The 24,277-nt window shown below is 41.6% G+C and overlaps 1 protein-coding gene across 1 annotated transcript in view; it reads left to right on the forward strand.

Moving 5' to 3' along the window:
- Positions 1–24,277, forward strand: part of CFAP61 (cilia and flagella associated protein 61) — a gene marked incomplete at both ends in the record, with an annotated part of 286,170 nt that overhangs the window by 75,233 nt on the left and 186,660 nt on the right. Inside the window, 4 exons of the mRNA XM_080814415.1 lie at positions 2,912–2,986; positions 6,319–6,497; positions 8,302–8,341; positions 10,975–11,114. Of these exons, the coding sequence (XP_080670541.1) occupies positions 2,912–2,986; positions 6,319–6,497; positions 8,302–8,341; positions 10,975–11,114 (434 nt within the window). The remainder of the gene's footprint in view (positions 1–2,911; positions 2,987–6,318; positions 6,498–8,301; positions 8,342–10,974; positions 11,115–24,277) is intronic.

The raw sequence follows: 24,277 nt of genomic DNA on the forward strand, positions 1-24,277 counted from the left end.
GATGTAAAAAGGGTTTAAAGAACACAGGGACAAATGTAAAACAAATAGCAGGATGGCAGACTTAAACCTAACAATATTGATAATTACATTAAATGTAATGTACATTGAATGTCCCAAAGATTATATAAGATCAAGATAGATTGGATGAAAAAGCAAGACTCAATTATATGCAAACAACAAAAATGCATTTTTTTAAAAAAAAGATTTTATTTTTTATTTGAGAGAGAGAGAGAGCGCACAAGCAGGGGGAGGGGCAGAGGGAGAGGAAGAGGGAGAAGCAGACTCCTTAATGAGGTGTGTAGGCTGACTTCGGGCTTGTTCCCAGCACCCTGGGATTATGACCCAAGCCAAAGTCAGATACTTAACCAACTGAGCCACCCTGGGACCCCCAAAATGAACTTTAAATACAAAAATACAATAGGTTCAAATTAAAAAGATACAAAAAGATACAGCGTGTTAACACTAATGAAAAGAAAGCTGGAGTGGCTTTATTAATTTCAGGCAAAGTGGATTTCAGAACAAAGAATATTACCAGAAGTAACAAAGATCAAGAGAACATAACATCCTAAATATGTATGCATCTAATAGAATTTTAAAACACATGAAGCGAAAGCTGATAGAACTGCAAATACAAACAAATAAATGACTCTATTTGGAGATTTCAATATCCCTCCCTTAATATTTGATGGAACAAGTAGAAAATCCATAAGAATATAGATTCTAAGAACACTATCAACAACGTTGACCTAATTGACACTTAATAGAACACTCTACCCCCCAAACGACAGAATATACATTCTTTTTCTGTGCACATGGAGCATTTACCAAGGTATACCATATTCTGGGCCACAAGATAAATCTAAATAAAGTTAAAAGAACTTACGTCATCTAAAGTATGTCTTCTCACAACAAAGACATTACAAGAAGATGAAATCCCAGGTTAATAGCTCTCATGAACATTAATGGAAAAATCCTCATAAAAACCTTAGTAATCTGGGGCGCCTGGGTGGCTCAGTGGGTTAAGGCCGCTGCCTTCGGCTCAGGTCATGATCCCAGCATCCTGGGATCGAGCCCCACATCGGGCTCTCTGCTCAGCAGGGAGCCTGCTTCCTCCCTTCTCTCTCTGCCTGCCTCTCTGCCTGCTTGTGATCTGTCTGTCAAATAAATAAATAAAATCTTTAAAAAAAAAAAACCTTAGTAATCTGAATTAATATATAAAAAGGACAGTACATCATGACAAAGTAGGGTTTATTCTGGGAATGCAAGGTTGGTTTAACATAAAAAATCAGGGGCACCTGGATGGCTCAGTCAGCTAAACATAGTAACTCTTGATCTCAGCTCAGGTCTTGATCTTAGGGTCATGGGTTTAAGCCTTTCCCTGGGCTCCACGCTCGGCATGGGACCTATTTAAAAAAAAAAAAAATCAGTGTAATTCACCATATTAACAAGCTAAAAGATTACCTAATGTTTCTTTCAAAAATACAGGGAAGGCATTTGAAAACTCAACATTCATTCCTCATTAAAACTCTCAGAAAATTAGGAATCAGAAAGAACTTCTTCAATTTGTTAGAGCTATTTTTGAAAACCCTGTAGCTTACATCATACTTAATGGTAGAAGACTAAATGCTTTCCCACCATGGTGAGAAGCAATGCAAGAATGTCTGCTCTCACCTCTTCTATTTAAATTATACTGGAAGTTCAAGCCAGCACAACAAAACAACAGAAGTAAAAGGCATCCAGATTGGAAAGGAAGAATTAAAACTGTCCTTTATTTGCAGGTATAACATAGTCATCTAGACTCTACAAAACAGCTACTACAACTAGTAAATAATTTAGCCTGTTGCTCAATATATACAAAATTAATATGCAAAGTTCAATTTTATTTCCATGTAATAGCAATTAACAACCAGAAATTGAAATAAATACCATTTACACTAGTGCAAATATACAAAATACGAAGAGATAAGCCTGACAAAAGATGTTCAAGACTTGTATGCTGAAAACCACAAAACGTTTCTGAGAGAAATGAAATAAGACCTAAATAAATCCCATGCTCCTGGTTTTGAAGACTGGATATTGTCAAGGTGTCAGATCTTCCCCAATTGATCAATGCATTCCCAGTCAAAATTTCAGGAGGAATTTTTCTAGAAACTGAAAAATTGATTCCAAAATTCATATGGAAAATGGAAAGGACCTTGAATAACCAAAACAACTTTGGAACAGAACAGTTGTTGGACTAATACTATTGATTGCAAGGTTTGCTATATAGTTCCTGTCGTTAGGCCCCTGTGATAACAATGCCAGGGGCAACAGATAGATTAATGGAACAGAATAGAAGATCCAGAAACAGACTCAGCCTATAATCTATAGTGACAAAAGGCAGACAGTCGTTTGCGTGTGGTTGACCAAGTGGCACGGGGCAGGGAAGGGAAGGGTACTAGAAACACAGAAGCTTTGGGAAGTGATGTATATGCTCATTATTTTTATTATGGTGATAATTTTACAGAGGCATACATAGGTTAAAACTTTTCAAAAGGTATACTTCAAATATATATGGTTTATTGTCAATTATACCTCAATAAAGCAGCTGGAAAAAAACTGAGTGCAGCTTTCAAGTTACACAGAAGACTAAGAATAATGAAGTAATAACTAACATCTACAGGGAACTAGGAGGAACCGGCAGTGCACTAGCATCACTCTATCTACCTGTCCTTATTTTATTCTCCGAACAACCTGGTCAGGTAGATGCTGCTTTTAGCCCCTTTTTACAGATGAGGCTGTGGAGACTCCATGACTGTCCCAAGCCAGTAAGCTGTGGAGGTGGGATCTGAACCCAAGGCAGCTGGTTCCAGAGCTGGGGCTCTGAACCACTCTAGGTGTTGATTAAATGTCTTGCCTTTGTCATCCACAGGGGAGAATCACAGAAGAAGCCGCAGCTGAGGAACTTTTGTCAGCAGTCCACAGCGGAAACAGTAGTGAAATGGAGGTAGGACTTGAACACCAGCTGGTTGGCCTCACAGGGGTCACTATTCACTGAGTGTTGGTGGGCTCGCTCCTCCTCCAGGCCTCCCTGCCTCTCTCTACCAGCTCAGAGCTGCCACTTCTTTAGCACTGACTCCCCAAAGCCTCTCTCAGTGAAGTCTTCCTCCACCGAGAAATCCTTTGTTCTGTATCCTTTGTACAGCTTGGTCCTAGAAGCTATACTGCTAGAGATTCAGGCCAAGGGGTGGTAGAATCTTCTGCCAGTTGACACCTGTGGTGCCCTTCTTCATCCTTTGCTGGCTTCCTTCTCCCTGCCCACACCTTCCTTTGTTGAACCTCCTTGGCCCGCTCTGCTGGGGTGTGTCCTGTTTCCTGCTAGAAACTCAAGGATTCAGGTCATTTGGCTGGGCTTTGTGGACCCTGCTCGGGATTTCAAATTTTTCCTGAGGAGCCGAGGAGGGCTTTGAAAGTTGTAAGTGGGAGATTCACATGATGAGACACTCTCATGCCCCAGTGGTGAGCCCAGTTCTGAGCTTTCAATAGGTTCCCCGGTGCCTCTTCTGGGCTTGTGAGTCAACCTGAGAAGTCTGGAGAGCCCTTGACCAAACACGAAGTCAGGTCATCTCCACGGAGGTCCTGGGAGGACCACATTAACGGTGCTAATCCCAGACATTGGAATTCTGAGAGAGGGCCAGATTTTGGTACACCTTTCTTCTCCAGATTCTGAGCCATTAGGAAGTCTACATGAATGTCAGCTAGGGGTAAAGGTGCCACTTGATGTTGGCCAAAGCTGAACTGGAGAAAAAAGGTTCGCCCTGTAACAGGTGGATTTCCTAGTTGCCCACCACTGAATTCAGTGTACATGCCTGGCTGGAGGTGTCATCACTGTTGGAGAGGGGTCTGCCCTCCTAGGCAGAGTGTGTGGAGGTCAAGGGAACTCATGCAGTCAGGAGCAGGATATGCTGCAAGAATAGAGTGCATCAGGCAGGTGGAGGTCCATTTTCCAAATCTCACTTTAGCACCTGCCCTGAGACCCCACCCATGTCTTTCTGGCACTGGTAATTCCTCAGCACCTGAGGATGGGAACTTCAGGTGCCTGGTCTTTCTCTGGTGCCATGCCCGCAAGCAGGTCAGAATCTTTGGGGAACAGCCATCAGATAATGACTGAACATAGTTGGAGAAGCAGTACCCCAGTTTCTTTGCCTCTTAGGTGAGACAGCTCTGAGATGTATTCTCCAGGGTCTCCCAGGGATCTCAGCGGGATGGAGCGGGACACTCTGCATTGCTGTCCTTTCCTTCTTGCCTCCCTTCCCCACTCTCCCTGCAGAATTTCCTCTCATCCCTCCCCAAATAAACTTAGCTCAGAGTTTGTTTCTGGGGACACCCACACCAGGGTGCTGACTCCTCAGGCTCTGGGGAGGAGAGAAGGAGGCATGGAGCAGAGGGTGAGGCATGCTATACTTCTAAGAGGTAGCTATTCCTATAGGAACCCAAACCAGAATGTGGATTTGGAGGAAGGGACAGGATGGTTCCCGCTGCGTTAGACATACTGAACCCCCAGAGGGCCTCTGGGTCAACAAGGTAGATTGATGTCCTATGTTTATCTCCTCTCCCTTCTGGAAAAAAGCCACAGAAATGACAGTAAAGCAATAAGAAGGGGGGCACAAATCCACAAAGACAACACGACAAGGAGAGAAGATATTGGAAGGTGAGCCCTTTCAAAATGTTGAGAATGAAGAAAATCAATGGAGGAGTTTACACTGGCTTAGCACAGTGGAGAAAGGAGAAGGTCCAGCACCACTGTGAGGGGAGGGACTAGCAGAAAGTGGGTGCCTTTTCCTCCTCTGTCCACAAAAGTCCTGAGACTTCTGGAGGAAGGGTAAAGACTGGGCTGAAGCGAGGGGTCTGACAGTCTGCTAGCAGACAGCTCCTGGCCTATCCACCATGCTGAAGTGAAATAACTAAATGACCATTCTCTAGATAGATGGGATGGAAACAGCTCCAAATTCAGGTTCGGGCTGCCCTGTATGAGGCTGTGTAATGGAGGAGAACGAACAGACAAGTAAGCGGAACTCTCCATTTCAAAGGTAGAAACCCCTGTCCTCTCCTCCTACCGTGTTCTCTGCATGCCAGAAGCCAGGTCTTTGTATAAGTTTTTTCGTATCACTATGGTAACAAATTACCATGAATGCAGTGGCTTAAAACAACATGAATTTATTATTATATAGTTCTGGAGGTCAGAAACCCCAAATGAGTGCTAAGATCCATGTGCAGGCAAGACTCTTCCTTCTGAGGCTCTGGGGAGAATCCCTCCCTTGCCTTTGCCAGCTTCCGGAAGCAACTTGCAGTCCTTGACATGTGATACCCTCATCTTCAAAGCTGGTAACATCTTCCAGTCTCTTGACTCTGACCCTCCTGCCTTTTTTAAAATAAGGACCCTTCTGCTTATATTGGGCCCACCTAGATAATCCACGATAATCTCCGTGTTAAAATCTTGTGTTAAAATCTTCACTTAATGACCTCTGCAAAGTCCCTGTTGCTCTGTAAAATGCTCAGGTTCCAGGGATCGGGCCATGTATAGTTTGGGGGGCCACTGTTCTGCCTATCACAGTCTCCAAGAGATTGAGCACATATTCAGAAACGTGGGAGTAAATACCAAAGAAATGAGAAAGTTGAAAGGGCTAGCCAATGGGAAGAGGGAGCAGTGGGACAGGGGACTCCTGATTTTCTTCATAAGGTTTTATTTTAATGTTTGATGCATTACTTTGATTTAAAAGAACTCTGAGAAGGATCTCAGTATGAATCATTTTCCTCTAACTGAGCTGTAACATCTTCTTAGACAACCCTAAAATGAGACTGGAAGGTCTAATGCCAACTTTCCAGGTGGCTCCTGCCATTTGGACCTCTTTGGGCTCCACCTCATCACCAAATCACCCAAACAGTCCCAAGATCCAAAAATTTTGTAGCACAAAATCACAGTGAAAACGCTTTGGGAGACAGGTGTTTTGCTTACAGAATTGAGAGGTATATAACCCTACCACACACTTCTACCCAGTGTTATAGTTGAAATGTGGATCCAATGGGAAAGACCAGTGGAAACCATTCATTTCCTGACCTTCACATGAGGATGTCTTTCAATCCCATTATGAATCTCAAATATCTCTTTAAGAACATCTCATTAAAACTAGGCCTGGCTCAGGATGATTTGTTTCAGGTGAGACTGTCACATTCGGCCTAGGGAGACCAGATAAGGTAGACACGATGCCACCACGAGCCCATTAAATTGCAGAAAATGAATAGGATTCCTGCTTGGTCCCTCTTGTCTCCTTGCTGTAGGACATAGAAAACCTCAGTCAGCAGTCCACTGTGAGTGATACAGATGGCCGTGTCAGCCGTCTGAGCTTGGCATCCATTTCACTGCCCAAGGAGACCAGCGACTTCCGCCCCATCTACAAGGGAGCCTCAGCTGCTTTTTGTATTCAGCTCTTTTGTATCGAGGAGAAATATGAAGCAAGGCAAGTACCGATCCCGGGTTGTCTGTTATATAGTAAGACTTTTCTTAAGGCAGTGGTGGCCTCACATTTTATTTGTATGGAGCCCGTGGTTTCCAAACGTGGCCTCACATCCTAATTCCATCTGTTTTTTTGTTTGTTTGTTTGTTTGCTTTTTGTTTTGTTTTTTCTTTTTTTAAGCCCAGATTTCTGGGCCCAAGTCCCTGAGGTTTCAGTCCATAAAATTTGAGCAAGGGCCACAGAATTGGACTGCCCAGGTTTTGGCTCACCTCTGAAGCAACAGTTGGGAATCTGGAAAATCATCACTTATGTAACCATGGGCTGCTCTCCATTCTCTAAAGTTTGCATTGGCGGGGAGGGGGAAGGCTTTGGATTTAGGTGGTTGCTTGTCTGGAGTCTTTTGGTTGCAAGTATCAGAAAATCCGACCCAAACGGGCTTTTAAAAAATGGAATAATTGCTTCATATCACAAAGGGTAAGTCTACTGGTGGGATTGATTTTTAATGTGGCTTGATTAAAGATGAGCCCATCCAGTTCCAATTTTCTCTCTCTACCTCCTGCCTCTGGTTCCCTGCTGCTGGCCCCATTCTCAGAGCAGTGTCCCTTCTTGGGACCAAAGAAATGGACAGTGGGCTGAGGCTTTGTACCAGAAGCTAGTGAGGACAACTTTGAGCCTGGCTTTCTAGCTAAAGCCCCATCGGACCTGATCAGTCTGGGCTCATTCCTGAGCTGATGGATGGGGCCAGGCCAGGACTTGATGAGAGTTTAGTCCTTTGCCTCATGTTTCCCTCCCTCACCACCACCCCCAAATTGGGGGCTGGAGCCTTACACAAATGTAATCTGAGGGTGGCTGGTAGGACACCGAACAACAGTCCAGGAGAGCTGCTTGGAGGAGGAGACATGGTGCCAGACAAAGCCTGGGTGCCCACCAGACCACTCACTCACCTGTGTGTTCAGTACTTCTGCTGTCTATAGTCTAGAAGTGGACCTTTGACCTTGATGCCTAGATTCCACATCTCCTTTAGAATTCCCACTGACTCTACCATTTTACTGCACAGAACAATCTGGAAGAAGAAAAGATCGGCCCATTTTGATAGACCAGAAGGTTCAGCATATCCTTTAGATGACCAAGAGTGCTGCTAGACATTTCCTTCTTAGAGAATGTGTTTAAGCATACTCCCAATCTCCCAATCTCACTTAAAATGTTTTACTCGTACTTTTTTCCTCTTAAGTTTTCAATTTCTTTGGAAATCTTAGAAGTTGAAAAGGGAAGTCTTTATTTTACTTATATCGTAGGCATCTAAAAAGCCTATAGGCCCTTCTAGACTTGTTGTGTATATTTATTTTTCCCTGTGCATTCAGATATGATTGTGCTTAGAATGTGACTTTTGAATTTTCAGACAGCAATTTGCTGAACCATTATGGTTTACCTGTGAGTATAGAACCACAGGTGGTAAGAAAATCTTTTGCATGTAAAAGAGAAAAAGATCAGAATTGCTTATAATAAACCCACATCTCTCTGACAGCTCTAACAAAAAAGGGAGGGATTATGTCACAGAATGACTATTGAACCTCTTTGAATGCACAGGTTATTAATAGTTATGTCTTTAGTTATAGGAAAATACTTTACTACTGAAATATGAAGCTTATGATTTTCTGCAAGCTGATTAATGTTCAGCTAGACACAAATTCTGACTAGTGGTTGGCTATCACTGCCTGACAGGAAGAGAGCCATAAATCTCTTTAAATATATACTGATACTGTTTTTGCTTGTGGGTCAGTGACAATGCTTACTGTCTTGTTTACAGGTCACTGGACTTTATGAATTTTGTCTTCAGTCTTTTCCCTGTAAGTACATGCTGAATTTTGAGTAATATAATTGGTTTTGTAAGCTAGAAAGTTTATAGAAAAGCAAAATGCCATATTCACTGTCCAAACATGTACATCGCCATGAATGTTAAGGTTTGAATTGCTTCCGTGTTCTGAAAATAAGGTTGAATGACATACCATGAACCTTCAAAATCTTGATGTTTCTGTTCTAATGGTTCCCTTTAAATGTCCAATTTCTTTTAAGGATAGCTTTAACGGTGTTTTGTTAGAATCAGATCATTAATAGAATGCTGCAAGTACATGAAAATGTCAGAAACGACACAAAATTGTATTAGACCACCATATTACTTTATAGTTTATAGTGGGTCAGAGAATTCTGAAACCATTAGATTGCTTTTCTGAGAGTAGGCAAGTAGGAATTTGTGGCCGATTTTTTGGTTGGCGTCGTCTGACACAGTGTCTGACATGGAGGAGGCACTCAACCCACTACGACACGTTTGGCAGATGGGCCTCGGGCAAACAGACCAGTGCAGGCAACATACTCCGTTCCTGTCCTCTGCCTCCATTTTTGATTCACTGTCATCAAGGGGTGGAGATTCTAATCAACTTCTCACTTTATTGGAGAGAAGAAAGTGGAGAAGGAAGATGATTGAGGAAAAAATGGATTTTTACAAAGATGTTTTCCCTCCCTCACCTATCAGTTAAGTCAATAACTAGATTTCTTCACTTGGCTAATTACAAACAAAATATCTATTGTCTTATTTTTCCTGATACTCTTTCTATTGAGGCAAAAAACAAATATGGTTTAATTATGTTTCCTGAAGCCTATGTGATTATAGGTTGTATTTCCTCATTATGTTAATATAATGAAGGCTTGTAGTAATGTTCTCCATTGTTCTCGTAACTTTTGGAGATTAATTTTTAAGGCATTTTGAAGCTCATAAAGCAATGTAGATTATCCTAAGGTAGGATTTACAAAGCCAATTTCCCTCAGAGATGCCCCAAAGTAATTTTCCTGCATTTAAATTCACTATTACTTTGAAGTCCAAATAAAGGCAGAGCTCCAGCATCACAAAAGCAATGCTGGCTTTAAAAAGGCAAAAGACACTTTTACAGTTTAATTCTATTGTCTTTCAGGCTATGTGGAAAAAGGAACAAAATACTTTTATTATTCATCCTTAAATCCTTCAAATCTAAGTCAAAGCAGTTCATTGTAGTCTCCTCCTCCCAGAGGAAGTCCACTGAGACTTGGCACCCATTCCTTACTTTCAGCTTGAGTTTTTCAACAACTTGACTTTCAAGTTCCCCAAAAGGAACTGCGTTATTTTGCTAGAAAGAAGGAAGATAAGGTCAAACAATGATCCACTCCTTTGGTTTGCACTAACATCCCCAGGGTTTTGGATTAGCACAAGTAATGCCTTCACAGGGTTCAGGAGGAGGCGAGATCCCAAAGGGACAAATTAGCTCTGGGAAGAGCAAGCCACTCCTGCAGGCACCTGGCAGAGGGTCAAGTGGGTTGTGTGGAACACAGATGGTCTAGGGCAGCTCTGTCTGATAGACAACAAATTCTAGCCAAATAAGTAATCTAAATATTCTAGTAGCCACATTAAAAAAAAAAAAAAAAAGCAAAAAAGACACAGGTGAAATCAATTTTAATACTATATTTTATTTAACTGAATATGCCCCGAATTTAATCATTTTCACATGTAATCAGTATGAAAAGCTATTGAGATATTTTACAGTCTTTTCCCCAGTGTTTGAAATCTAAAATATATTATTACACCTGTAGCACATTTCAATGAAAACACTACGTTTTTATCAGAAATATTTGATCCGTGCTTAGATTTCATAAAATTTACAGTTGAATAAGTAGATTCATATACCCAAGTTGTTCCAACATAAAACTTTCCCAATAGCTGAGTATCAATTTTTTAATTTAAATTTTAAATTAATGAAAATGAAATAAAATTAAAAACTCAGTTCCCCAGTCACACTAGCCACATTCCCAAAAACCCGCTGTCCAGACATGGCTGTTGGTTCCCGTACTGGGCAGTGCAGATCTCAGGGATAAGTGGCAGCTCTGAGGACATCTGGTTCCTCCTACGCCTGCTAACTAAACACACTTCCCAGGTTAAACACATCCTTAGCTCTGTTCGCCTAGATAAAATACAGATGTCCATTCATGTATAATACAAGATTTTAAAAAAGAAAAGTCCAGGATCACCACCACCTCTCATCTTAGAGGAGAGAACCAGGGCTAGTGCTCTATCACTTAGCAAGCCTAGAGACTTTGCTATGATACCTGTGCTGCTTCATTGCCTCCAGGGTGCAAGCGAATTTGCCAGCACAAAGAACCTTACTTTCAAAACTGACTTCCACAGAAGAGCTGTGCGAATGGGTCCCATGGTTTGCAATGTTCATTCATGTAGGTTTTAACAGGACTTGCAGAGATTTTCTCAGTGTGCTTATAGTTCCTTATCCTCTTGAATTTCGTATGATTACTTTCCAAATTACAGGAAAGTTGAACTTGAATACCCTGTCCTTTACACAGTTTACCCCCTATTTTCTATAGTGTTTGGCAGCAGGAATTTGTTTAGTGATGAATCGTTTCCAATTCTCTCCCTGTGTGTCCTGGTTGCCAACCACGTTAGGACAAGAACTTCTGCATCATTTCCCTGCCGCACCTCACGCCTGAGTTTGCCCTCATTCAGAACTTCATGAAGATTGTCCCCTTCAACAACTGTACGCTGGAGCAGGATCTCTATGTCTTCCATCGGGCTGGACTGCTCAAGTAAGTGAACATACCTTCGGCCAAAAGACAATCCATAAATTTAAACAAAGAGAATGGAACAAGGAGCTTGCTGCCATTTTAACTTAATGGTTTCTTTCAAAAATTGTTTTTTATTGGTGGAGAGCTTGATCAAGTGATTTTAACCTTGGGTTAGGGAAAATGTCATATTAAAAAGTTACCTGTCCAGTCAGATATTTTTTTGTCAGTAAAATATCATACGATACCAAAATAGAAAAACTGACTAAAAAAAAAAAAAAAGAAAAGAAAAAAGAAAAAAAAGGCCAGACTGTTTGCATATGAAGAAAAACAAACAAAAAATAATGGATATTTAAAATCTTTAGACATATTCATCAGGGGAAGGGAAACCCAGATAAGAATGAGACATCATTTTTTATCATATTGGTAAGATCTAAAATAGAGAAGCATTCAGTTCTAATGAAACAATGTAGCAGTGGTCAGAATGTAATTGACATGAAATTTCCAAGGGCAGTTTGGCCAGAATGCTGTAGTGGTTCATATCCTTCAACTCTTTAATTCCACTCCTAGAAATATATCCTAAAAGCTGGTTGCAGAGATGCAAAGAAAAATTTATATATAAGAACTAAAGATATTGGAAATACTCTAAATGTCCAAAAGTAGGAGAATGTTTAAATACTTTATAGTAACTATATGAAGGAATTATAACTCTGTTTGCAATTCATTTAAAGAACATTTAATGAATGGAAAATGCTCAGAATGTAACGCTAAGCTCATACCATTATATAAAACAGCATTTAAACATGACCGAAATTTCTAAAGAAAGACAAAACATGACTAAACTAGAGTAAGGGGGGACATGAAGATGTGCTACTATGCTGTGCCACCTGACTCCTCTTGTTCAGGACTAAAGAGCTCACTTTCTAACTGTGAACAGTTTGAAGCTGGGTCCTACTTGAAAGAGATCACCCTGGACTGAAGAGAAGGGCTTTGCCCAAGTTTGCGTCTCCCAAAGGACAGCCTCCATCCAGTGACTAGTCTTGCATGTGGGGGGTGGAGGGGAGGAGATGCAGTATAAAAGGCCAGCAGCTCCCTGCCCCAAAGGAGGGACAACTCTGAAGGGTCTTCCCAGAACTCCCAGCGGGATCAGCTGGGTGTTTGTTGTGACCCTACTGCTTGCAGTCTGACCTTCCCTCTGCCCTGTCCTGTTTCTGTCAGTTCTTTCAGAGGGGGAGGGTCCTAAGAGCTCACCCCCAAAATCCCAGCCTGTAGAGTTCTGTGTGAGGCTGCCTCCCAGGGAACCTGGCCTGCAACACTAGAGGGGGTCAGTGGTGGCCCCGAGTGGTAGTAGGAGCATCTGGGATGATTTTTAATTCCCTTCTTTACATTGCCTAAAATTTGGAATTCTACACCTAGCTTGAGTACTGCCTAGGATTCTTGTGCTGGCAAGTAGCAGAAACCCATCCAATTGGCTTAAGTAACTGGAGAATTTATTACCACACAGAGTCAAGTGAAGAATCCAGTCAAGTGAAGAATCCATCCATCCAATCAATGGCGATGCTGGTTTCACAGACGGTTTAGTTAGCCCTACTTGATCTGTCTCTTCCAGGTCGACCCTTCTTAGCCCAGTGCTTCCTCTTTGGTTGCAGGATGGGTGAGGTAGCTTTAGACATTTTATCACTTCAAGTCCAATGGGAAAAGGGTGGTGGGTAGGCTTCTTTTCAGAAGCCCCAAAACAGAAGTCTATTTGCCTCTCATTGGTTCAGATTGTGTCCTATGCTGACCCATCACTGGGCCAGAGACTGCTGGTTAGCATCACTTAGGTACGTTCCCAGAGCTCAAGAGTTAGAGGTGTGCATTGCCAGACACAAATCCAGGGGCATCACTGAAGAAACGGACGGTTGAGCTGCTCCCCACAGGTCTGTTTCAGGACAGGACCATCTTGATCAATAGAAAATAAACAGTACATGTGTGATAGAAATAATATCAATACTTCGCATTTCCTGTAATTTACCTTTTTCAAGCTACTGTCATATACATGTAGTCTTATTCTTATAAGATATTATAGAGTTCATCAAACTGTGCATTTAAAATGCATGCATTTTATAGAATATAGATGAGACCTTAGTAAAGTTGCTGCAAAATCTTACGACAAAGGGGCTGGGGTAGTAGTTCCAGAGAGCTTTCTCTATAATTGATGTATTAGCCTTTTAAGTGAAACTTGGAGAAACATCCTAAATGATCACTTTATGTTTGGGGGCTGGCTAAATGAGTTTTGCCATATTCACTCAGCACATTGCTATGCAGATTTTGAAAAAAATAGAAACAGATCTATGGAATGATGTCTAGGCTGGTGAAAAAAGCAAGTAGTCAAACAGTAATAGTAATAGTACTGACAGCTTACATGTATGAAAGGTTTATAGTATTATGGTCACTTGCTTTATCACTTTCCATGTATCAATACATGCAGTGACTTTATTAGCTAGGAACCATTATTATTATCCCCATCTTACAGGTAAGGAAACTGAGACGGAGAGAGGTTAAGTAATTAGTTCAAAGTGAATCAGCAGGACATGGCAGAGCTCGTACTAGAACTAAGGCAGTTTGGGGCACCTGGGTGGCTCAGTCGGTTAAGCATCCAACTCTTAATTTCAGCTCAGGTCATGATCTCAGGGTCCTGGTATCAAGCCCCCCATGAGGCTCCCTGCTCAGGGCAGAGTCTGCTTGAGATTCTCTCTCTTCCTCTCTCTTAGCCCCTCTCCACCCTGCTCACACTGGCATTCTCTCTCTCTCTCTCTTAAAAAAAAAAAGAACTAAAGCAGTTAGCTTCTAGAGTCAGCTCATCACCCCTTCACATCTGCTTCCCTTTACTGTGTTTTCAGGTAAAGCTACTGTGACAGAGAGATCCCCAAACCCCAAAACCCCAAAACACAGTGACTTGAGCCAGATAGAAATTCCACCTCTATCACACAGAAGGGCAGACCTGGACAGAAGAGCAGTCTTTTCCCCACGAAGTTGTGTGGGGACCCAGGTTCCTTCTCTTACTGCTTCTTCATCTGGTAGAGTAAGGGTGTTTACCTAACATCTGCGTAATGAGTCACAGGGTCTGTGAGTTTGGATGGAAAGAAAAACTACATCTTTATTTTACTAACCTCTAACCGAAATTTAGCATGTGCTTCTGTGGTGGGGCAACAAGCCTCAGAAGTGTTCCCAAAGCCACAACTTTGTAACAAGCAGAAATCATGGATATTTTTATATCAGGTTAAGTTGTTTCAGATATCTCAAAATATGTATGCTCATCCTGCTTTGAAATTTTACTAAGTTTATTCTAACTAGAATGTGTTCCTTAGTGTATTAATTAGGAGGCATAGATATTACTAAAACACACATTTTAAAATATTGTGGTGACTCTCTTTCAGTATAATTCATTGTCTTTTATTTTACACAGTTAAAGACATTAGTCTGAGCAGGAGCCCCAGCATCACCAGACTGTCAGAGGGGTCCATGATACCCAGAATTTCTTGACCACTGCCAGAGTGGGCTCTGGGCTCTTTTCCTTCTCATGCTTCAAGCTGGCCCAGAGTATGGCCATATTCCAGCCCATGAGTAAGGGTAGGAAGAGAAATGAAGAAGCAGTCCCTTTTATGGAACTTACATCACTTCTGTGCATAGTCTGTGGTCAGAAAGTTGGTTGCCTGGCTCCCCTAGCTGTGAGGGCGGCTGGGGGTCTGTCACTGATAGATTAGGTGTGCCCCCAGAGTTGGTTCTGTTATTAAAAAGAAGAAGGGAGGAAAGGATACCATGGACCCATCATGTCTAGGTTTTATCTTGCATATATACAGAAGTTCTAGCAGGGTACACAGGACTTTATTAACCTTATTAACCTTGTGTACATAAGACTTCATTAACCTGAGGAGCAAAGCTGTGAGGTTGGGGCACATCTGGTGCTTTTTGCTTTATGTTTATCAGTGTTGTTTGATTTTTGTTTCATTAATGAACTAACTTTCTTTCTTTCGTTTTCTTTCTTTCTTTCTTTTCTTTCTTTCTTTCTTCCTTTCTTTCTTTTAGGAGCAGGTTTAGGTTTATAGCAGCACTGAGCAGAAATTAGAGGATTCCTACATACCTTTTCCCCACCACCCCTACAGACAGACTATCCCCCAGTTTATATCTCACACCAGAGTTCTGCCAGTTGCTACCATTGATGAACCAAAATCAACTCATCAAGGGTTTAGTCTTCCTCTTGTGTTTTCTGTGGGTTTTGACAAATGCATAACGACATGGATCCACTATTTTAGTATCCTACAGAGTAGTTCCTAAAAATCCTCTGTGCTCCACCTCTTTCATCTCTCTCTCCTTCCCCACACCCCCTGGCAACCACTGATCTTTTTACTGTTTCCAGTAAAAAGTTTTGTCCCCAGTTTTGCCTTTTCTAGAATGTCCTATAGTTGGGGTCATACAGTATGTAGCCTTTACAGATTGGTCTTTTCCACTTAGTAATATGCATTTTAAAGTTCCTCTGTGGCTTGATTGTTCATTCCTTTTTAGTGCTGATTAATATTCCATTGTCTGGATGTAGCATAGTTTATTTACCCATCCATTTATTGAAAAACATCTTAGTGACTTCTGAGTTTGGGCAATTATGAATAAAGCTTCTAGAAACATCTGTGTGCAGGTTTTTGTGTGGGTGTAAGTTTTTAGAGTGTATACGAAGGAGCACAAGTTTGGGTCATATGGTAGGAGTGTTAAGTTTTTTGTTTTGCTGTGCTTTTCGTTTTTTAAAGATTTTATTTGTTTATTTGAGAGAGAGAGAGAGAGTGCGCAGAGGGAGAGGGAGATGCAGGCTTCCCTCTGAGCAAGAAGCGCAATGCAGGACTTGATCCCAGGACCCCGAGACCATGACCTGAACTGAAGGCAGACAATTAACCGCCTGAGCCACCCAGGCGCCCAAGAGTGTTGAGTTTCGTATAAATCACCAAACTGTCTAACACCGTGGCTATATCATTCTGCATTCCCATCAGCAGTGACTGAGAGTTCCTGTTTGCTCCCCATCCTCACCAGCACTGGCACTGTCAGAGTCTTAAATTTCCGCCATTCTAATAGGTGTGTAGGGTTATCTTGTTGTTTTGATTTGTAATTCCATAATAATGTATGGAATGTATGGTATTGAACATCTTTTCAGATACTACTTGCCATTTGTATATCTACGTTGGTAACATATCTGTTCAGATCTTTTATGCATTTTTTAATTGGGTTATTCATGTTTGTTTGATTTTTAAAAGTCATGGGCATACATTACTTCTATCATAGAAAATCTAGTTATTTTTGTATATACTGATATTTAAAATTTTTATTATGTCTCAAGTAGAACTTTTATTAAAATGTACTTCACAGGGGCGCCTGGGTGGCTCAGTGGGTTAAAGCCTCTCCCTTCAGCTCAGGTCATGATCCCAGGGTCCTGGGATTGAGCCCTGCATCGGGCTCTCTGCTCGGCAGGGAGCCTGCTTCCTCCTCTCTCTGTCTGCCTCTCTGCCTACTTGTGATCTTTGTCTGTCGAATAAATAAATAAAATATTTTTTAAAAAATGTACTTTACATTGTCTGCATTGTTCAATAGAGTGTGTCTGACATTTCCTTATGACTTGGGATTCTCTTTATGAATAAATATACACTGGAAATGGAGAGCAACCAGATGACTCGGGATCAGGACTGGCTCATGGGGTCTGGCTGTAGTAATGGCCTTGTTCTTAGTGGCTTCATTACTTAATTCGTATTCTTTTCTCTCTCTCTCTCTGTCTTTTTACTATGATTTATTTTGCTTTTATTAAAAAAATAATTTATTATTATTATTTTTTTTAGGGGCACCTGAGTGGCTCAGTCGGTTAAGTGTCTGCCTTCAGTTCAGGTCATGGTCTCGGGGTCCTGGGTTGTTGGAACCCTGCATCAGGTTCCCTGCTCGGTGGGGAGCCTGCTTCTCCCTCTCCCTCTGCCTCTGCCTGTTGTTCCCCCTGCTTGTGCTGTCTCTGTCTGATAAATAAATAAAATCTTCAAAACAATTAAATTTAATTTTTTTTAAAATAATAAGACTTTGAACACTTGTCTGGAAATGAGTCCTTGTTGCAACAAGGCCCTTGTTTCTCCTTGTACTTTGTATCCATCTGCAGTGTCAGCTTCATTTTTTTTTTTTTATTCACTCACATATAAAGTTGGAGTAAATCATATACACCTGGGTTTCTTTCTGGAAAATTTAAGTCTCATATGCCAAGGTAGTTTTTGCACCCTTAGAAGATCATGATCTTTTGTCACTGTTCCCATCTAAGCCCTCATCAAGAACCTTCCTCTGTTCCTCTGTGAGTTTTGTGGCCGACCAGCCTCCGCTCTACACTGCGTCTCAGCTTGTCCATGCATGTAGCTCCTTGGTGTTGTTCCTCTGGTTCCCATGCCCCTTTCTGTGTAAGAACCTGCTCCTGGTTGTGTGGGCGAGGCATCCGTCAAAACCCACATGTACATCACCAATACCATGTTCTTTTTGTGGACATGGCCACAGGCTGCTGTTTTCTAAAGAAAGCTTAGATCTTTTATTTTTATTTTTTCATTTTAACTATAATTCCAATATCTTGTTAGATTCAGGTGTACAATTTAGTGATTCATCACAACAAGTGCCCTCCTTAATCCACATCTTCTGTTTCCCCTTACACACCCACTGCCCCTCTGGTCACCATCAGCTTATTCTCTATAGTTAAGGGTCTGTTTCTCAGTTTGTTTCTCTCTCTGTTTTTTTCCTTTGCTTATTTGTTTCTTAAATTCTACATGAGTGAAATCATATGGTATTTGTCTTTCTCTTACTGACTTGTTTTGCTTACAATTCTACTCTACAGTTCTATCCCTATTATGGAAAACGGCAAGATTTCATTCTTTTTTATGGCTGAATGATACTCTGTTGTATACCACAGCTTCTTTATCCATTCATCAATTGATGGATGCTTGGGTTTCTTCTGTAGTTTGGCTATTGTAAATAATACTGCTATAAACATTGGGATGCAGGTATCCCTTTGAATTAGTGTTTTTGTATTCTTCGGGTAAATGCCCAATACTGCAATTACTGGATTGTAAGGTAGTTTTATTTTTAATTTTTTGAGGAACCTCCATACAGTTCTCCATAACAGCACTCCCACCAACAACATAAGATGGTTCTCCTGGCTCCACATCCTTGCCAACACCTGTTGTTTCTTGTGTTACTCATTTTAGCCATTTAGGTATTTTCTTTAATTCTTTAACTAACTTGTAAGCACAACGAACGCTTTAGAAAAATCACACATTTAATATTAGACATGGTGGTTTTATCTGTCAGGAGTACTCAGCTCCTACAGGGAATGTGATCTCGAGAACTGCCTTCTTCCCTCTGCTTTTTAATTTTTTTAAAAGATTTTATTTATTTATTTGACAGACAGATCACAGGTAGGCAGAGAGGCAGGCAGAGAGAGGAGGAAGCAGGCTCCCTGCTGAGCAGAGAGCCCGATGCGGAACTCGATCCCAGGACCCTGGAATCAGGACCTGAGCGGAAGGCAGAGGCTTTAACCCACTGAGCCATCCAGGCACCCCATTTTTTTTTAATGGTGGTTATTTTTTTTAGAGGGAGAAAGAAAGAATGTGTACACGGTTGCGGGCGCGTGTGGGCAGGGAGGGCAAAGGGAGAGAGAGAGATTCTTTTTTTTTTAATTAACATATAATGTATTTATTTATTTATTTTTAAATTTCTTTTCAGTGTTCCAGAATTTATTGTTTATGCACCACACTCAGTGCTCCATGCAACACATGCCCTCCACAATACCCAACACCAGGCTCACCCAACCCTCCACCCCCCTCCCCTCCAAAACCCTCAGTTTGTTTCTCAGAGTCCACAGTCTCTCATGGTTCGTCTACCCCTCTGATTTCCCCCAACTCACTTCTCTCCATCTCCCCATGTCCTCCGTGTTATTCCTTATGCTCCACAAGTAGGTGAAACCATATGATAATTGACTCTATCTGCTTGACTTATTTCACTCAGCATAATCTCTTCCAGTCCCGTCCATGTTGATACAAAATTTGGGTATTCATCCTTTCTGATGGAGGCATAATACTCTATTGTATATATGGACCATATATACAACATATAATGATTGATTTGCTTCAGGGGTACAGGTCTGTGAATCATGAGGCTTACACATTTCACAGCACTCACCATACACATACCCTCCCCAATGTCCATAGCCCAGCCACCCTATCCCTCCCCCCATTAGTAACCCTCAGTTTGTTTCATGAGATTAAGAGTCTCTTATGGTCTCCCTCCTGATCCCATCTTGTTTCATTTTTTCCCTCCCTACCCCCCACAACCCCCCACCCTGTCTCTCAGATTCCTCGTATCAGAGAGATCATATGATAATTGTCCTTCTCTGACCGATGTATTTTGCTTAGCATAATACCCTCTAGTCCATCCACATCATTGCAAATGGCAAGATTTCTTTTCTTTTTATGGCTGCATAGAATTCCATTGTGTATATATACCACATCTTCTTTATCCATTCATCTGTTGATGGACATCTAGGTTCTTTCCATAGTTTGACTATTGTGGACATTGCTGCTATAAACATTCGGGTGCACATGCCCCTTCAGATCACTACATTTGTATCTTTATAAACAAACAAATAAATAAATCAGATTTGTATCTTTATCAATAAATAAATAAAACAAATAAATAAACAAATACTGTAAATATCCAGTAGTGCGATTGCTGGGTTGTAGGACAGCTCTATTTTCAACTTTTTGAGGAACCTCCATACTGTTGTCCAGCTTGCATTCCCACCAACAGTGTAAGAGGGTTCCCCTTTCTCCACATCCTTGCCAACATCTGTCATTTCCTGACTTGTTAATTTTAGCCGTTCTGACTGGTGTGAGGTGGTATCTCACTGTGGTTTTGATTTGTATTTCCCTGGTGCCAAGTGATGTTGAGCATTTTTTCATGTGTCTGTTGGCCATTTGGATGTCTTCTTTGCAGAAATGTCTGTTCATGTCTTCCTCCCATTTCTTGATTGGATTATTTGTTCTTTGGGTGTTGAGTTTGATAAGTTCTTTTTTTTTTTTAAGATTTTATTTATTTATTTGACAGAGAGAGAGATCACAAATAGGCAGAGAGATAGACAGAGAGGGATGGGGGAAGCAGGCTCCCCGCTGAGCAGAGAGCCCGATGCAGGACTTGATCCCAGGACCCTCGGATCATGACCCGAGCTGAAGGCAGAGGCTCAACCCACTGAGCCACCCAGGCGCCTGAGTTTGTTAAGTTCTTTATAGATTTTGGATACTAGTCCTTTATCTGATATGTCATTTGCAAATATTTTCTCCCATTCTGTCGGTCGTCTTTAGGTTTTGTTGACTGTTTCTTGTTTGCTGTGCAAAAGCCTTTGATATTGATGAAGTCCCAATAGTTCATTTTTGCCCTTGCTTCCCTTGCCTTTGGCAATGTTTCTAGGAAGAAGTTGCTGCAGCTGAGGTCGAAGAGGTTGCTGCCTCTTCAGTTTTGATGGATTTTGATGGATTCCTGTCTCACATTGAGGTCTTTCATCCATTTTGAGTCTATTTTTGAGTGTGGTGTAAGGAAATGGTCCAGTTTCATTTCTTCTGCATCTGGCTGTCCAATTTTCCCAACACCATTGGTTGAAGAGACTGTCTTTATTCCATTGGACATTCTTTCCCGCTTTGTCGAAGATTAGTTGACCATAGAGTTGAGGGTCTATTTCTGGGCTCTCTATTCTGTTCCATTGATCTATGTGTCTGTTTTTGTGCCAGTACCATACTGTCTTGATGATTACTTTGTAATCATTCAAGCTGCATAACAGAACTTGAAGTCTAAAATTGTGGTGCTGCCAACTTTGGTTTTCTTTTTCAACATTCCTCTGGCTATTTGGGGTCTTTTTTGGTTCCATATAAATTTTAGGATTATTTGTTCCATTTCTTTGGAAAAAATTGGTGGTATTTTTTTAAAGAATCTATTTATTTATTTGACAGAGGGAGACACAGTGAGACAGGGAATGCAAGCACGGAGAGTGGGAGAGGGAGAAGCAGGGTCCCCACTGAGTAGGGAGCCCGATGTGGGGCTCGATACCAGGACCCTGGGATCATGACCTGAACTGAAGGCAGACACTTAATGAGTGAGCCACTTAGGCACCCCGAAATTGATGGTATTTTGATAGGGATTGCATTAAATGTGTAGATTGCTTTTGGTAGCATAGACATTTTCACAATATTTGTTCTTGCAATCCATGAGCGTGGAACATTTTTCCATTTCTTTGTGTCTTTCTCAATTTCTTTCATGAGTACTTTATAGTTTTCTGAGTACAGATTCTTTGCCTTTTGGTTAGGTTTATTCCTAGGTATCTTACGGTTTTGGGTGCAATTGTAAAGGGAATCGACTCCTTAATTTCTCTTTCTTTAGTCTTGCTGTTGGTGTATAGAAATGCAACTGATTTCTGTGCATTGATTTTATAACCTGACACTTTACTGAATTCCTGTATGAGTTCTAGCAGTTTTGGAGTGGAATCTTTTGGGTTTTCCACATAAAGTATCATATCATCTGCAAAGAGTGAGAGTTTGACTTCTTCTTTGCTGATTCAGATGCCTTTTATTTCTTTTTGTTGTCTGATTGCTGAGGCTAGGACTTCTAGTACTATATTGAATAGCAGTGGTGATAATGGACATCCCTGCCTGTTCCTGACCTTAGGGGAAAATCTCTCAGTTTTTCCCCATTGAGGATGATATTTGCTGTGGGTTTTCCATAGATGGCTTTTATGATATTGCATTATGTACCCTTTATCCCAACACTGTGAAGAGTTTTGATCAAGAAAGGATGCTGTACTTTGTCAAATGCTTTTTCAGCAACTATTGAGAGTATCATATGGTTCTTGTTCTTTCTTTTATTAATGTATTATATCACATTGATTGATTTGTGGATGTTGAACCAACCTTGCAGCCCAGGAATAAATCCCAGTTGGTCGTGGTGAATAATCCTTTTAATGTACTGTTGGATCCTATTGGCTAGTATTTTGTTGAGAATTTTTGCATCTGTGTTCCTCAAGGATATTGGTCTGTAATGGAAAGAGAGAATCTTAAGCAGACTCCATGCTGAGTGCAGAGGCTGATTTGGGGCTCTAACACATGACCCTGAGATCATGACCTGAACTGAAATCAAGAGTCAGATGCTTAACTGACTGAGCCACCCAGGCGTTCCCATCCCTCTGCTCTCTTAAAAAAAAAGAAAACCCTGTACTCAGGGCACCTGGCTGACTTAATAGAGCACGTGACTCTTGATTTTAGGGTTGTGAGTTCAAGCCTTGTGTTGTGCCAAGAGCTTACTTAAAAAACACAAAACCTCAAAGCAACTAGGATGTCCTTCAACAGATGAATGTATAAAAAACCCTGTAGGGGCCACCTGGGTGGCTTAGTTGGTTACGTGTCAGCCTTCAGTTCAGGTCAGGATAGAGCCCGTGTTGGGCTCCCTGCTCAGCGGGGAGCCTGCTTCTCCCTCTCCTTCTGCCAATCCTCCTGCTTGTGTGCCCTCTTTCTCAAATAAATAATCTTAAAAACAAAACAAAACAAACCCTACAGCCCCTTTAGGCAGCTAACTTTGGCTGTCTCAGAAGGAGACCAGCTGACTTAAAGGTGTTTCTACAAAAATGTGAAGGAAAGATTAACTCACACTCTTCTATCCCATTAAAACGTGATTGGTGTTCAAGAGTGAGTTTGGAGGAATTTCATGTCATCTAAAATGTAGTTCAGAAATGTGAGTGTATGAGTGACCTCCCGGCAGTCCAGCGGTCACCTCTCATTGACCCCTGGCCTCAGTTTTCCTGAGGTAGCACTGTCTTGACAGGGCCTCCCTTTTCTGGCCCTATGTCTCTAGAGTATTCTCTCAAAGTTCCAGGACGCTCTCACCATTGCTCCCGTACACTGACACCTGCATCTCAGCCGGGAGGGCAGGAGGGGACCATGTGCAGCATTGGCATCCCTTGTAAGGCAGGGTCTGCACTGGGAAGCTCTGTGACACGCATCCCCCTTACCTCTGACAGGCACACCAGGCTTTTAGTAAGAACTTACAAGGGTTTGTTTGTCCCTGTTGTCAAGGAAGACCATCCAGGGTGGCCAGCAGCTCCCCAAGGCTGGCATGGACATGGCATCTGGCATTTCCCCCCATCCCACCTCCCCCACAGCGCATGGCTTCCCCTCTCAAGTTTACCTGGGTTTCCTCCAGGAGAACTCTGTATTTTATATGCTGTTTGGTTCTACTCCAGGCGTGGTCCACAGTTGGCAGCAGCAGCAGCCCTCGAGAACTTGCTCGAATGCAGAATCTCAGGCCCTACCCAGGCCTTCTGACTGTGTTTGCCTGGGGCTCTGTGTTGCTGGCAAGCTCTCCACTTGATTTTCAGGCACATTAAAGTTTGAGAAGTGCTGGGGGCGCTTCTCTTTTCAAGGACTACAGCTTCCCCCATGATCCAAAAGTAAATTGTTCCTGTGAAACATGTCATACGCCAAAACCCCATTAGGAAAACGAAGTGCATCTCCTACTTTCTGGAAGTTCACATTACTGCCACTTCACTTTCCTGAAAGACCATCGTTAGTGTGATGATGGCTTTCTTTGTAAACAGCAAAGATCTTTAGATTTATTTCTGTTAACAAAAATGAAGTGGAGGATCCCTGTGTATCTTTTGGTAGGGAAGGATAGGGATTCCGTTCCTTTCCAAATACAGATTTTCTAGAACCGTGTAAGCCACATCAACAGTAAACCTTTTGTTGTCTGGTAATTCCTGGTTCTGTTGAGGTCTGAAGGCCTTTTCATATGTAAACAGACCCCTGGGCTAGATTTTGCAAGAATAGGTGAACTATGACAGTCTTAGAGGTTTTTGTCTACTTATACCAAGTAATGTTCGTTTCTCTTATCTCTCTCTAATTCTTGTCTTTTCATACACACCCTCTCCTTAACCTGAGTTTTCCTAAAACCTTTTTTTCAGATTTCAAAACGTAGATGATCAGTGGGAATGCTTTCCGCTGGAAGTGAAAGAAAATCCAACTCAAAAATGGCTTCAGCCTTAGGGCCTTTATTGGCTCAGATAACTGGGATGTCTGGAGACAGGCCTGGCTTTAGGGTTTGAATCTTTGGGGTTT

This window comes from Martes martes (genome assembly GCF_963455335.1).
Source record: "Martes martes genome assembly, chromosome: 9".
NCBI classification, from domain to species: Eukaryota; Metazoa; Chordata; class Mammalia; order Carnivora; family Mustelidae; genus Martes; species Martes martes.